This window comes from Blennius ocellaris, assembly GCF_963422515.1.
Source record: "Blennius ocellaris genome assembly, chromosome: 8".
NCBI classification, from domain to species: Eukaryota; Metazoa; Chordata; class Actinopteri; order Blenniiformes; family Blenniidae; genus Blennius; species Blennius ocellaris.
In genome coordinates, this window is record NC_137657.1 from 10909066 (window position 1) to 10924391 (window position 15326).

The 15326-nt window shown below is 42.6% G+C and overlaps 2 protein-coding genes across 3 annotated transcripts; one reads left to right on the forward strand and one right to left on the reverse strand.

Annotated features, from left to right (window-relative positions):
- Positions 1–1805: 1805 nt before the first annotated feature.
- Positions 1806–10505, reverse strand: LOC308133888 (uncharacterized protein). Of its 2 annotated transcripts, none has more exons than XM_080501423.1 (7): positions 10455–10505; positions 5495–8299; positions 5190–5385; positions 4731–4829; positions 4398–4644; positions 4194–4310; positions 1806–2903 (listed from the first exon to the last, which is right to left on the reverse strand). In XM_080501423.1, exons 2-7 carry the CDS (start codon positions 7954–7956, stop codon positions 2749–2751), a joined length of 3276 nt encoding a protein of 1091 aa, XP_080357549.1. In that variant the 5' UTR covers positions 7957–8299; positions 10455–10505; the 3' UTR covers positions 1806–2748. The 2 variants fall into 2 exon arrangements, with proteins under 2 accessions (XP_080357549.1, XP_080357548.1); XM_080501422.1 differs by lacking the exon at positions 10455–10505 and adding an exon at positions 9449–9566.
- A 1479-nt stretch (positions 10506–11984) lies between these two features.
- ltap1 (lipid transport auxiliary protein 1) lies at positions 11985–15066 on the forward strand. Its single transcript, XM_080500770.1, has 7 exons — positions 11985–12084; positions 13107–13208; positions 13331–13439; positions 13514–13567; positions 13650–13804; positions 14189–14247; positions 14344–15066. The coding sequence occupies exons 1-7, from the start codon at positions 12022–12024 to the stop codon at positions 14552–14554; spliced, it is 753 nt and encodes a 250-aa protein (XP_080356896.1). The 5' UTR covers positions 11985–12021; the 3' UTR covers positions 14555–15066.
- The last annotated feature ends 260 nt before the right edge of the window (positions 15067–15326 follow it).

Below are 15326 nucleotides of genomic sequence, written 5' to 3' on the forward strand. Positions count from 1 at the left end.
GACGAGAGTAAAATCAAATCACTTCTCGGATCCCACACTGTCTGTTTGGAAGCTGATTGAAACGGGCGGCCGAAAATAAATGCTGCTGTCAAAAGTCCCTCTGAGCATCTGTTTCTCTCCACGTCTCAGCCTCCTCTTCACTGCTTTTCTGTTTTACTGAGCTGAGACGGCTCGGGATTGGCTGACGTAAAGAGAATAACTTGACTCAGGTGTTGGAGGCCGCTCATATAAACAAAGGCTGTAACAAGTCAGATTAGGTGTTGACAGTGATAACAGGATTATGAGACACAGCGGCTTTCATGTCACTGGTGTTCATGATAAATAAACCTGTAATGTGAATGTTTCTCATTTAAAGGATATTTCAAAAAAATTCTGGAATGCTCACAAACTTTTGTACATTATAGAATCGAAGCATTTATTTTCATGATTTATAATACATTTTAAAGATAACATTTATCACAACAGCAGGATAACCCCCCCCCCCATCCCAGCGTCCCACCCACCAGACAATCGTGAGGGTCACACTCCATATTATAAACAGTGCAACAAAAGCACAACCAGGACAGGCACAGTAGGTTCTAACAATATTAATTCTATAAATGTGTCAATGCAGATGAAAAACTATGGGAAAAAGAGAAAATTCTAGATTCACCATTTACCAGACATTCACACATTAACTCAGAATCAAGTCCGTCACTCACAAATCATGTGCTTCCACTTCTTCTTTTACATTGCTTATTACATTATTTTAATCTCCTGCATTTTCAGTGTAAATCTTCAGGAACATATTGTGTTTTCAAAGTCTGGTAATCATGAAAGACTTTCCTTTTATATATGAGAATTTACAGGAAGTCACAGGTGATATCAGGTTATCAGAATGTGCGTCTTCAAAACCAAAATCCATTTTTCATTTCTCTTTCAGAATAGAGCATACACTTCAGATCATGCTTTTAAAGCCTCGTAAATATCAATAAGTTTCCTCTTTTCCTTAAGAACTTGCGCGGAGGAACAGATATTAGATATATTAGAGATATTAGTTGAGCAAGGACACTCATTCTGGTCATGGATGAAATCTGTATCCTTGTGGAAATATTTAAAAAAGAAAAAACTGCTTTATATTTATTAAGCTTTTAAAGCATGATCTGATGTAAGTGAGTCAAACTTAGACATTTGTAGTGAGGACAGGCCTTCTGGCAACCTGACAATGTATATACTCCCCTGCAACTTCTTATAAAAAGGGGGAAACTTTGTTTATCAGGCTTTGAAAGAAAAAGTGTTGTTTGTTTGGGTTTTATCACATATTTTCTATCATGTTTCATTGATTTCTGTGATCAAACAATATCAGTAAATTACCACATGCAAGATACTACTTTTTTCAGAGAGAAGGCACACTAACTGAACTCTAGAGACACATTACACAACAATAATAGTTGCTTGAGAAAACATGTTATTGCTGATTACTTCTGACCATAGGGTGACATCAGATAAGATACGTCTCTCTTGGCTAAATTTGTTCATTTTTGTCCCGATTACAGACTGACGACTATCTCTGGGCAATATAAACCACGCAGGCTCTGTACACTGTGGTATCTTGTTTTCTTATCTGCTTTTAATGAGCATTACTGTTGAGTAACATCTAAAGAAGAGATACCTTTAACCGACTTCATGGTTTTGTGATTTTTTTTTTCCTTGAGACAAAAGTGAGATAATCTTACAGTCATGGCACGCCCTCTGCTGGACGAACAACAAACATCAGTGACGTAACGTTTATTGAAAAAGGCTTTGCAAACTATGAAACTGGCATTTATTCACAATGGAGAAAGCAGCTCTTCATTTACACGTGACAAATCGTTTTAAACTGGCCAAAACTCACAAGTGCTGGCGGACTCGATATAATAGCAAGAGCCATCAGTGCAATTTAGTAATGGCACACACACATACAAACATATCCCAGGCATTGAGGTAGATGTAAACCTTTAAAAAAAAGATAACATGAGAGAATATTCACCTTTCACATCAAGCTTATGGTTCTTTATACTTATGGGTATTGTTAATTGATACAAAAAGTACTATTTAGCCCCCATCACACCGGCTGCACAAACTGGAACTTGCAATAGAGTTTGTAAACATTTGCATTTCTCTGTGTCATTTAACTTTTGACTGGTTTTCTGCTTCCTCTGGGGTTGTTTTGTTTTTTTCTTTTTTGATGGATGAATGTCTCAAATATTTTGTCCATGAGTTACAAAGATCAGACGATGGCAAATGAGCCGTCAACATGGCAGCTCATGAGTTCTGTGTTTCTGGGTATCTGAGAGCAAATTGATGACAATACTTGGAGAAACAGCATAATTATATATTAAGGAATTCACACTTAACTTTCATAACTGCTGTGATTGTTGTACAACATCTCTGCATTCATTCCACAAACGGATGCATGCACCACAAATGACAAACTTTCACTTGAGAATGCAATTTTCCAGAATATCGTGTGAACCTCAATCAAGTGTCCGGCGGCATGCATCAAGTCTTGGACAATTGTGACCTCGATGGTTTTCCTGGCAGTCATGCAAAGTGTTTATTCGGTGTGATTTCAATTTGACAGTATTTGTGTATTTTATGGTTTTGTGTGTTTCCAACAAGTCTCAGGTCGTTGTAGCTCAGTGAGATTGGGGCATTTGGATGTAACATCCTCATCGCAGAGTGTCGGCGGTCCCTGAACTTCACAGGGCGTGAAGTGCCTCTCAATCCTCATGTTTCAGAATGGCGGCGCAGCACCACGTCCACAGGCCCCGAGGGAAGTGTCCTGATCAAAGTCCAGGCCTCCAGGCGCCTCATCCCCACCACGCTTTTACCCTGAATTTCCAGGACCTCGTCACCAGAATGGACTTTATCAACAGGACCTCCTGATGGTAAAAGAAATAAAATTTGACATTTTAAATGTATTGAATTAAAACTGATTCACCATATGATGTTAATGTGATGTTTAGAGCAGGGGTGTCAAACTCATTTCAGTTGAGGGGCCACATCCAACCTAATCTGACCTCTGGAGGGCCGAACAAGTCAAACATAATATATTAAACTGCAGATATGGACAAATGCAAAGTCTTTCCTTCATTTAATCCTTTTGTAACAGCAAGAATTTGCCAGTCTATTCTGAAATATACATATTAAAGGAAATCAGATATTATATTTGCAAAAAAACAACAACAAAACCCTCAGTCACCTGTGTCTGGATATCCTATTTTTATTCAGGATTAAAACAATTTCTCATCATCTGGAATTTTTTTTTTGAGTTTACGTGTCTAAAGTATCACTTCACATAAATTGGACTCATTGTTTTATTGTGAAAGGTGTTACGTTATGTGACCTCCACAGATGCATTAATGTTGGGGGTTAAATTCTGACCAAGGGCGGTTTTGATTGTCATTTTTGCCAATCTAGTGTTTTTAGATCAGCCTCTGTCAGTTTTCATATTAATACTTAAAAAAAAAAAAATCACATGGCCGGATTAGATCCTCTGGCGGGCCGGTTCTGGCCCCCGGGCCGCATGTCTGACATCCCTGGTTTAGAGCAATGCCACACTGTAAATTGCACACAGAAGATTCAGAACAATACCAGAATTGTCAAACATGTGACTCGCAGGCCAAAAACCAGCCTCCAAGTTGATGTTACACCATGAAAGAGTTTCAAAGAAGACATTACTGGTAATTATTTATACAGAAATAATTGCTGTTTATAAGGTTTTTATAATTGTGTTAGATACGATAAAACACAGACACTTGGAACTTAATAGCTAATTGCAGCAAGACGCTTAATTCCTAGATAAACAGAATTAGATTGAGCAAAAACCTGCCAGCAATGATATACTTCAGAAATCAAAGAAATCAATATCAAACAAATAAGTCCCTTAGATGTGAATATTTTCAGATCTACAAATATTTGTGCATTTATGTTCAACCAAAGAAAACTCAATCATACGTCATTAGCGTTCAGGTGGAAACATGCGCCACAGGATTAGAGACATTAAATTTGTTTTCTCAAGATGGGAAGAAAAAGGATTAAGTTCGCTCCGCTTCATACTCAATCAATCATTTGAACAACAAGGTAGAAAAAGCTCTGCCTTCATGCTGCTTGACTTTGTCTTTTCAATCAACTGACAAGATAATTTGACGGGTTTAAATGTCCGTGCTCACCCAGGAAGACCTTCTGCACAGTGAGAGGTCTGTTCCCTTCACTGGAGTCTACGCCCCCCTCCAGGCTGAAGCCCAGATCCCGGCTGTTCTTCTGCAGTTGCACGCACAGGCGCTGACCTAAAAACACACAAACAGTGTCTCATTTAGTGTTTCTCGTTTAAGACTACCGTCTTCTCTGACCTGTGGAGAAGCGGGACCTCTCACCTGAGTCGCACTGGGTCGCTGGTGGGTCCTGACTCTTTTCCTGAACCCCCCTCTTGGGGGGACCAGTGACATCGTCCCTCTTCAGAACCACCACTCCCATCTCCCGGGTCTTCGCCCTCCTCAGGACCCTCAGGGCCTCCCAGTGCGCAGTCCCTTGCAGGGCGGTACCATTAATTGACAAAACACGATCCCCTGCTCTTATTGAGCCTTCCTTGGCTGCAACGCCGGAGTGAAACACCTTGTGGACCTGATGAGCAAAGCATTGAGAAAGAATTGAGAACAGTGTCAAAGCATCACAGCAATTATAAAACAAAGAAGGAAATATTTTCTCACAGTAATAGGTTTGCTTTGGTCCACGCCTCCAGCCAAGCTGAAACCTAGTCCGACTCCAATATCCTTATGGAGAACCACAACTTGAACTTCGTTGTAGTCCTGTAAGACAGACATTAGGACAATATAGTATAAAGTGTGTACACCGATTTGTCATCATCATCAAGCAGTTGAAAAGGGTGACAGGTTTCCTCACATTTAAACACGAGGAAACATACATTTCTGCTGATGTCCTGTGTACTATGAGTAATTTATAAGGCATGTGTTTTTCACAGAACAACTTGTCATATAGTTTCAATAGAAAATCACTGGAACGTTCACTGAGGAGCAATGAAGAACTGTGTCGTACATCTTATGTAAACATGGCACATGACATGTGGCCTCTGAGCTAAGTAAATGAAATCAATCAGCACTGGTTGCAAAGCCAGAACAAAACATTGAAGTGATGTCAGCTGTCTGTACCTGTAGTGTGTTGTTTCCAAGGCTCCTGACGTCCTCCAGCAGCCGGTCAAGCTCTTCAGCAGGCATCACAGACACGTAGGACAGCGCCGACATATCTGAGCTCAGGGAGGCCGAGCGCCGGCTGGTTGACTGCCACTCATCGCTGTCGTTGTCCGACTCGTATTCAGTTCCGGCAAAGTTACACAGGTCTGCAAGACTGAAAGGGCACAAGAAGTGGCGAGGGTGAAAATCTGAAGAGTGCCTTTCAAAATTACTTTTTTTTTTTTTTTTTTTCCATCAAAGACTATCATATAAACAGGACCTACTTCACGGAGAAGCTCTTGCGATCTGAGTTGCTGCTGGTGATGGTAATGGAGGACTCCCCGGAGTCTGAATCATAGTTGGAATCGTCATCCTTCTCTGTGCTGTCATCGTCATCTTCAGAATCCTCGTCATCATTATTCCAACCCTTGAACTCAGGGTTTAGGCCAGTTATCCAAGCATCCAAGTCGAGAAGCTGTTTTCTCCCTTTGGGGTTGGCGCTTATGACATCTGGAGACGCAGATTCAGGGAGGCTGACGGGGGACGAGGTGGTGAAAGGACCAGGGAGAGGTGGTGTGTCCGATGGACCATGACTGTTGGTTTCCGGAGTGAAGACGAAAGTATTTTTTTTCTGACTGTCGGCAGTGGGAGTGGCATCTTGTTGAGTCTCAGCTGGTGAGGGTGAGTGGTCAGGGGTGTTGGTTGGGGTTTTGTCGTCGTCACTAATTGGTGAGATTGGTCCAGAGACGGTCTTCTTCTCCTCACCAGTTGGAACATCACCGGGCAGTTGTGAGGAAGATGTGTCCTTGACTGTCCCATTTGTTTCATTTTCCTCCTCGGTACTTGACACTCTGAAGAAATCTGGCTCATCTATGGCACATTTTCTTCTTTTTCTTTGCGCTCCTTCATTCAGAGGTATTTCTAGGGTATTTCTGAGCTTGGAATAATCATCAAAAACATTGTTTTCCACTTCCTTTGCCTCATCACTCTCTCCTGACTCTTTCTTCCCTAATTTCAGTCCAACCTCATCTACTGAGAAAGATCTTCCTGATGCAGGTTTTGTTGCGATTCTCATTGATTTATCACTGACATCCCATCCCTCTTTCAGTCCTTCTGATCTGTCTTTCAGTATATCAATGTCTTTTGCAGACCTGCTCTTTTTCACTCCATCCTGAAGCCTGTTAAGAGTTGGTACAGAGTAGGTCCTCCTTGGCATCGAGGCGTTCTGTGTCAAAGCCTCAAACTGATAGATCTTATTTTTCACGCTGGCTGAGGAGGCAGCCGACCGCTTATCTGGCAGCGTCTTCCTCTCCACTGCTTTCGAAGTTATCTTCTGTGAGGTTTCAAACACTTCATCAAGAGCACTGCTCTTTAAATCCTTTTTCTCATTTGTGTCCTCAACTCTCTCTTTATGCTCCTCTCTCACTCTTCCTGTTCTCTCTTTCAACACTTCATTTATTCGAGGACTGTCTCTCTTCTCCTCTCCAAGGTTTACCCAGCTTTCGATCTTACTTGCACTTGCTCTCCGCTCTCTTAGTCTAATTGGCGGCTCTCCGAAAGACGCAGATGCCTCTCCCGAGAAGTCGTGTGGCTGTCGAGTTGAAGAAGTCTCTGCTGCAGCCCGAGCTGCTCTAATCCGAGCTGCAGTGGTGTTTTTGCTCCGGGCCCTATCCAGGGATTGCGTACCTGAATCCACAAATCCCTTTCTCCAGGTGACTCCACCTCCATCTGTATACTTGGTCCAAGTCTGCCCTTGCCACTGACTTCCTATGGGTCTCTCATGAGAAGAGCTTCTTTTGGGTGATGATAAAGTCTTAGAAAAGGAAGCATTATATTTGTTTTGTGCCCAGATGGGCGGCATCTGGCTTCTCACTGAGCTGTTGGAGTCTTCTGCTGAGAAACGCCTGGGAAACGTCCCACCTGCTGTCTTGCCACATGACCTCTGTCGAGAATCCATAGACGTGTTGGACAGTGAATTATCTTCCTCTGTTTTACCCAACCCAGCTGAACTGAAGAGTTTTTCGATTCGCTCCACAATGCTCTGACCACTTTTCAGCCCTAGCGACAAATCTCTTTCTGCAAACTTATTGGCAGGTCCAGTCAGCGACCGCCACCTGGAGGGAAGAGAATTTGAGCCACACCTTGGAAAACTAGGACTCCCGTGATCCACCCCACCTGTAATGTGATCTTCAACTTCAACTCCATTCCTTCTTTCCATCACACTTGAAGCCCTTCTACAGATGTTCATGTCTCTTTGGAGTGACAGGGCAGGCATGTCAGCATTGGTACTCCGATCGGGGCTTTTGTCCCTTGTTCTCCATTCTACACTCTTACTTCTATTTGCAAAGCTACGTCTTTTCCATTCTGTTCTCCCCCGATTTTCTAGTGCGAGGTTTTCATTTAGATCGGCGCCAAACTCTGGGACTGTTTGGTCTGTTGTGATATTTTGCTTCAGCCTGACAGTCATCTTATTGCTTGATGGTTCCGTCTCCTCACACTGATCATTGACATTTGTCTGACTCCCAGTGCTGACGACGGAGATTGTGCCCTCCGTGTTTCTTGGATTTGTGATGGCACTTGCTCCATATTTCACTCTGTCTCCAGTTTCCGCAGCAGCCTCCCTCTTCCTAAAACCTGCCCTGCGATTGGGACTATATGAGGGAGAATTAGCTGAGCGGACAGTGAAGCGAACCCCTGCCCTTTGCTTGTATTGACTCACTGCAGAAGGAAGCAAAGGCAAGTCCATTGTTTTAAACCAAAAATAGGTAACGACCTAGTGTCGAATGTCAATTACCAAAAAAGAGCAGAAGAGTAAAATTAATATTTAAGAGATCCCAAGCAACTGTATTTCAGAAGGCAATCTCAAGGCAGTTTATATTGATGCTTTAGCTCTGAGTCTGTCAAAAAAAAAAATTAAAAAATGTTGAGTGGCAGAGTTATATTCCTTTCACAGCTCCATTTAAATGGTTTATATTCCTGATTGTTCCAAGCGGTATGTTCTGAAAGTAGGTCCTGTCCTTGTTCTTGGCTGTTTTGTCTTCAGGAGTCCTCAGTTCCTCAGATCGACCTCGGTGAGCGGCTTCCACTGCCTGCCAAGCATGAAACATGTACAAGTTTCTATTCTCAGGACAAATTCTGCAAGAATGCTGTGAGATGTGGATTGTGGTCATTGTGGGAACTCAAAATGGTCAAACAGAATGGCAGCCTGGGAATAGGAATAGAAACACAATATGCTATATAGTGAAGAGTAGTAGAGTAAGATAAATCTATCTATCTATCTATCTATCTATCAGGAAATAAAAGACAATAAAAAAACAAAAGTGAGGTTACTCCACTCGCGCTGAAAACCTTCCAGCGATCTCATTTTGCAAGATGTTGCTTCCCTCCTAACATTCCCCTTGTAGCTACTTATAGAGCCCATTCACAGAACACGGTCTCAGGAAATGCTCTGTGGTGCACATACATATCATGTCGTCTGTTTACACAAGCAACGTACTCATGACTACCAGTCAGTCCAACTAAACACAAACCCAGAACAAGAAAAACTCACCTAACAACAATCCACTCAGCTGGACAAAAAATGTGCCAGCATCTGTCTCAGTCAAAGTACATATCAGTCTAATGAAGTCAAAAGAATGCCAACCGAAACCTTGCGACAGTAGACTGGTGTGAAATCACAAGATAAGATGGCCAAACGATGAGGACTGACTTTGATTTAAGCCTCCAGAGGGAAAGATAGCATTACTGATGGAAGTAACTGATGAGAGTAAACAGATACAAAACCTCAACCCATCCAGCCATTCAAATCATCTTTGATTGTTCATGAAGTCAAATTAATGGAATATGATCTAACGTGGTATAACATCATTAATAATAAAAATACATAATATCTACGGTAAAAGCACTGTAACAAAATGTCAGCCATTTAAACCTCCTTTCAGATTTATCTTTTGTCTGTTTTACAGAGTATTTCTTTGAGGGAGGTTCTCTGGCGGTGGTTTCCAGTGCAAGTGAATCTGCGTATCAGTTTACTGAAACACCTGTTCTACTGGGTCACAGAGCCTCCCATCCGTGTGACCTGGGCGACATTGTCCTGCTCATTCCAAACTACCACTCAACTGGACAAAAAGACACAAGTGCATCCTGACCTGAGCCAATGATTCACCACTCCACTCATTCACCCTCTTACAAGTAAGGTCAATGATCCTCTCACACAGCCACAAACACATGTACCTTACCTGCTCTATGTGAAACTCTGTTCCCGTCCTCCACCATTGTGCTGTAATGACATCAGCTGCTCCCAATTCTGCTTCTCTCTCGCTCTCTTTTTTTTTTTTGCTTTCCATCAGCTTTGCATGATGGACTGTGTACAGTGACAAACCTGCCACACTGGTTTATTCTCTCTCTCTCTCTCTCTCTCGCTCTCTCTCACTCACTCACTCACTCGCTCCCTCTCTCTCCTCCCCCGCCCCTTGTTGTTCTCTACCTCTTTTCCTCCTCTCACAGAGTAGCATTCCTGACTACAGTTCAATGTGTCACCCACTGAAACAGCGAGACAGTGAATGCACACACACACACACACACACACACACACACACACACACACACACACACACACACACACACACACACACACACACACACACACACACACACACACACACACACACACACACACACACACACACACACACACACACACACACACACACACACACACACACACACACACACACTTCTTCAGCCCGCTTCATGACATCAGCACTTCATGGCTCAAGGGAGAACAGACAGACTTTGGATAATTGTGTGAAACCGTACAAAAATGACATTTCCCAACACTGACTTATAAGCCCACACCACCTCGGGGTAAACCTGAGTCTAATCATCTGGCCTGACCAGGTATCAAGATACATAATAACAGAGCACCTTTAATTAGGACCAGAGACTACAAAGAGCCAGAAATACCACACGGGATAAATATTGTTAAACGTGCCCTTCTCGTGTGACATCTGTTCTGCAAAACAGCAGATCCACTTCCTGAGAGTCTGTGGGACTGTACTGTTGACTGAAGGGAGGAAAGCATCCCAGATTCCTGATAAGCGTTGTCCTCCTCACACAGGAAAAAGTGTTGTTTGTGAGGAAAACTGAGTTCTTGGAAACGGAGCTTGAACAAACAGCCCCTGAAATCAGAGATGCAAAGGAGCTAATGGATGCATGAGTATGAGGAATTGAAAGAGTACTTACAGTTCTGCATGACTTGTAGAGCTCATCCTTTTACTTCTGGTTTTCGGCGTACACCTGCTGCTTTTGTGTTGGCTTCCGTTGAGACAGAGGAAACTGTGGTTACGACACTTTGTAGCTAGATGCCTTGGTGTGCGTCTCTCAAATTCAAGCGAGTGACATCTATTGATCCCAGATTAGGTATTTGATTTTTGATGGTCCAATCACTGACCAGCCTCACGTACACAACACTGGCAGGTCGATTTGTGCTTCTCGGGACACAGATAAGAGTGTGAGTGGGGGTAAATAGCTCCAGCAGAACTCCACAGACACATACGATTGTTCTAAACAACATAATGGCTCCCAGTGTCTGTAAGATGAATGCAAACAACAGCCAAGCTCTGTTAGAGATACTGGTGCTTTAACTTCATTCTTCAGGGCGTAGGATTCAGGGTACGCCATGTGATGCACCACGAGTGGCGTGAGAAGGAACAGTTCATAGCGTTTAATCAATGAGTCACGGTGAATATAAATAATCTATGAGCCTGAAAACAACATAAGTTCTTTACTGGTCTGATGCTGGTCACCTTTTGGTCTGGACACGGTGGACGGTGGTCTCTGCTTATCTTTGCTGGTTTATGCTCATTTGATGCTAGTTAATCCTGGACTGCTGCTGGTCTGTGGGGATTTCGCTGGGCTGATGCTGGTTTCTGCTGGTGCTGATGGGCTGCACTGATTGATGATGGTTTCACTGTTCTGGTGTTACTCTATTCTGGTCTGTGCTGCTCTCTGTTGGTTTATTCAGGGCTGTACTGCTCAATGATGTTTATGCTAAAAGGTGCAGTGGTTATCTCTCTTGCTTGTAGTGAGAAGGTTGCTGGTTTGAGTCTGGGTTGGGTTTGCATGTTGTCTCTATGCTTGCATGGGTTTCCATGTTTTCTCCCTGTTCATAAACATTGTTTTTGGGGTCAGATAACCTTACATTCCTCATAGATTTGAATGCAAGTGTCTTTATGATGATCTGGCAACCTGTCTTGAATTTATCATGCTTTCACTGACTACAAAATGGATACAGTTGTAAAACAAATAAAAAGGCAAGGAGGAAGATATGGTTTGTGTTTGTTTATCTTGTGCAACACCAGCATCGACCGGCATCCAACCAAGTTATTTTGAGCAGAAGATTCAAGATATACTCTGGAACATTGTCAGAATTTAAGAGTTAGTGTTATTTAATGCCGTGACTATGGGTTAAATAAGTGATTCACTCCTCTCGCCGTGTTGCTCGTACCTGTGTCATCCGTCTGTTTTTGCTTCCGCAGTGTGTCCTCGTGAGGTCAAACAGCAGGGGGCAGAAGAAGACCTCACCCCTGACGTCAGCCCGGCCGTACCGGTCACGTGACTACCACGGAAGTCAACAGAATGTCACAACAGGCACTTTACTCAACTTTGTTCCTGCTTTCCCTCTAATGTTAATCCTGCGTGTTTTAAACACGACAGCTCAAATGAAACCGCACGTTTTTAGAAGCCCGAGTCCCGGACGACCCCTGAGCGGAGATTTTAACTTGTTGGTTTGGTAGAGAAAAGCGTGAAGATGCAGACCGATTCGTTTTTATCGAGGATTAACGTGGTGCTCGTGATGGCCTACGGGAGTCTGGTAAGTTTCTTTAATGTGTTTTTTTCTTCTAACGTTTGTTTGAAGTTGTTTGAGCTTAACGCGCTCAGATGTTTAAAACCTGGAAGTCGAAACTGGTCGAATTGATCTTAAAGAGATTTGCATGTGTTTTGTATTAGTTTTTAAAGTTTTTGTGTATTTATCTAAAAAGTGGATCGGATTAAGAATATTCGCCTGATTATGGAATAAAATCCCCAAATTGTGTCCAGTTTCAGACCCTTTCATAAAACCAAATACTTCTGGAATATACATTTCTTCCCCTTTAAACTGGAGTTCATTACACTTTTATTTCATTCCTTGTATCTTATTGTTTATCTAATTATTTTTCTTTCTATTTGTCTCCCCGTTAAGTACATTGAATTGTTCAATGCATGCAAAATGTGATGTACAAATATACTTCCCTTACCTTGACCACATCATGTACACATATATAAACTACAGTAGACAGTATTGAAGAAGCAAGAAAAAAGTATAATAACACTACACCACGTACATTTCGTGCTGAAGAAGTAGAAATTCTGGAGTATGCTGATAATCAATAAAGTGGAACAAACCAACATTTAAAAAATGTAAAATATGATTGAAACAATCACTAGTTAGTTTTAATCATCATATAAGTAGAATGTATTTTATAGGAAGGGCTTAAATGTAATCTTATATAATCTGGTAAATCCTGGTCTAAGTCGTCAGGTGAACGGCATCGTATTGAAATTTTAAGTTATTTTGTGTAACTGCTGTGAAACAGTTATTCAAAAAATGCAATTAAACAACTGTTTTTACTTTCAGAGTTCTCGGGACAATACGTTTTAAAAAATAAACGTTTAAAAGGGCAAAAGCAGTTTCCAGCACTAATCCTGTTCTGGAGCAAGTGGAACGTTATGGCCCATCTATTATCAAATAGCAAGTGAACCAAGTATATCTGGTTATTGATGCTTTGTCATGTTTTTAATCCTCCAGCTGCATGTTATCCTAAAATTGAAATAAAACTCTTGTGTTTTCTGTAGGTCTTTGTTTTGCTGTTTGTATTCGTCAAAAGGCAAATTATGCGGCTTGCCATGAAGTCTCGGAGAGGACCACACGCTGCACTCGGCCACAATGCACCCAAGGTCAACCATCTCATTGTTATCTAGCTGAAGTGTGAGTCTGTGCTCTGCTTGGCTGTTTCTCAATGTGCGACCTAAATAAGCTTTGTGTGTGCGTGTCTGTGTGTGTTTGGTCTTCGTTACAGGAGCTGAAACAAGAAATCGAAGCCAAACTGAGTAAAGTCCTGAAGATCCACTTCGAGCCTCGTCTGCTGTCTCCAGATGACGACCGGCTAAAACACAGAGAACAAACTGGTGATAAGAGTACACGTATACGTTAAATTAAAAAAATCAAGTTCCATTTTTTCATGAGTTTGTGTGTGTCACAGCTTCATATGACTACCTGTACAGAATGAAAGCTCTGGACGCCGTCAGAGACATCGGTGAGCTTCTCTCTCTCTCTCGTTGCTCTTTCGCTGTTGTTTTGCCGTGACGGCACGCGAAATTGTCCATTTCTTTCGGCAGATTTCCCTTTCCGTGAGCTGGGTGGATCATCCACCGCCGTAACGGGAACACGATTTCGCACCTGGCTTTTGCAGCTAAGAAATTCCAACTGCGACCAAAGGGCTCTGATCGACAGCGTGCTGGATGGGTACAGCAGAGCACGCCACGGATCAGAGGTCAGCGTCCTTGTGTGCATTTTTGACATTTCTCATAAGTCAGCCAGACCATTAATATACACAAGAGGTAAACGCCTCATGAAAATGAAGCTCAAGCTGCTTGAATTTGAAAACACTGCATTAAAAACACAACTGAACGTAATAAAGTGACTTTGTCGTATTTACAGCTTTTTATATTCCAGCACCGTAAAGACCAGGGGATTTGTTGCATTACTTTGTAAAACAAGTGCATGAAATCTGTATTATTTAGTAATTTTGTATTTTTACACTTGAGTGGCAAGCGGACGGACGAGAGGTTGCATCAGCGCGTTTCTCCCCTCACATTGAAGGGGAAGATAACATACAAGCGCTCAGTGTCGAATCTCTTCCTGTTTCTATTCCCAGGCTTTTGGTGAAGCAGAGTTTTTGAAATACAAGGAAGCGTTAACAGAACTGGCCTCACTGTGAGTAAACACAACTTCGGTCTTGTGCTAATCCCGACGTGGAATGTTAATTACGTGGCAGGGAGCAACAATCCTCTTCTGCGTGCCTCGTTTCAGCGTGAAGTCTCACAGAAGCGCCAATCCGAGTCAGCACCACCAGTCTGCAGCCAAAGACCTGACCAGTACCCGCGGGTCGCCGAGGGCGTCCTCCCCGACCCAAAGCACCTACCTCACGTCCAGCTTTCAGCAGCGCAGCAAGAGGCCCCGGCACTTCCTGGAGCTGAAGAACTTCAAAGATAACTACAACACTCTGGACAGCACACTCTGAGTCCCGGGTTGAGCTCGTCCAGTGGAAAGGTCAAGGACGCCGCGCTGCCGGTGGTCACAGTGCCTGTGAAGTCAAAAAGAAAAGTTACACTGCCTTCGTATACTAACTGGTACTGCCTGGTTTACAGTGTATCGCATATCAAACTGCTGGTACAGTGTGCTTTACTTGGTGTTGTTTCTTCATGTATCCTATCATATTGCATGTACGAGTGCTATTTATCCGTCGCAGAACGACGACAGTGAGTTGATTTGACCAAAACAAAACCACAGATATGTTGCTATGCAATGGCATCAGACAGCGGTTTTAAAAGTGTGGGGGTGGGTGAGTTTCAGGGTGAAAATGTATCATTAAAGTGAGGGTTTTTATGTGGAGGGTAAGACTATAAATGATGTTACTGAAACACCTTTTTAGTGTATCGTAGATGAGTCATGATAACTTTGGTGCAAAGCCAAAACTAAGTAATAGTTGCAACAGTTACTGACGATATAAAGAAGCTTGCCAGATATTTTACCAGCTTCGACATTAACTAGCATGATGTGAAATATGCCTTAATAACAACTTACGATGTTATTGTGCACACAGCTTGGGCTGTATCACAGTTTGGGGGGGGGGGGGGCACGTTCCAAAGGGGGTGTGGGTCCTACCACACTTTAAAAAGCTCTGGCATAAGACAATCAGTATTTATTGCACAATGTACAGGCCTATGCAGATTTATTCAATTGAATCAACTGTATGTGATTGCTCATCAGTCTTGTTGAGAAAACCAACTCAC

Coding starts and splice junctions, on each gene's coding strand:
- ltap1 (XM_080500770.1), top strand. CDS start 12,022: ATGCAGACCGATTCGTTTTTATCGAGGATTAACGTGGTGCTCGTGATG. Junction 12,085..13,106: donor TGATGGCCTACGGGAGTCTG/GTAAGTTTCTTT, acceptor TGTTTTCTGTAG/GTCTTTGTTTTGCTGTTTGT. Junction 14,248..14,343: donor TTAACAGAACTGGCCTCACT/GTGAGTAAACAC, acceptor GCCTCGTTTCAG/CGTGAAGTCTCACAGAAGCG.
- LOC308133888 (XM_080501423.1), bottom strand. CDS start 7,956: ATGGACTTGCCTTTGCTTCCTTCTGCAGTGAGTCAATACAAGCAAAGG. Junction 4,830..5,189: donor TTGGAAACAACACACTACAG/GTACAGACAGCT, acceptor TCTGTCTTACAG/GACTACAACGAAGTTCAAGT. Junction 4,311..4,397: donor AGCGACCCAGTGCGACTCAG/GTGAGAGGTCCC, acceptor GTGTGTTTTTAG/GTCAGCGCCTGTGCGTGCAA.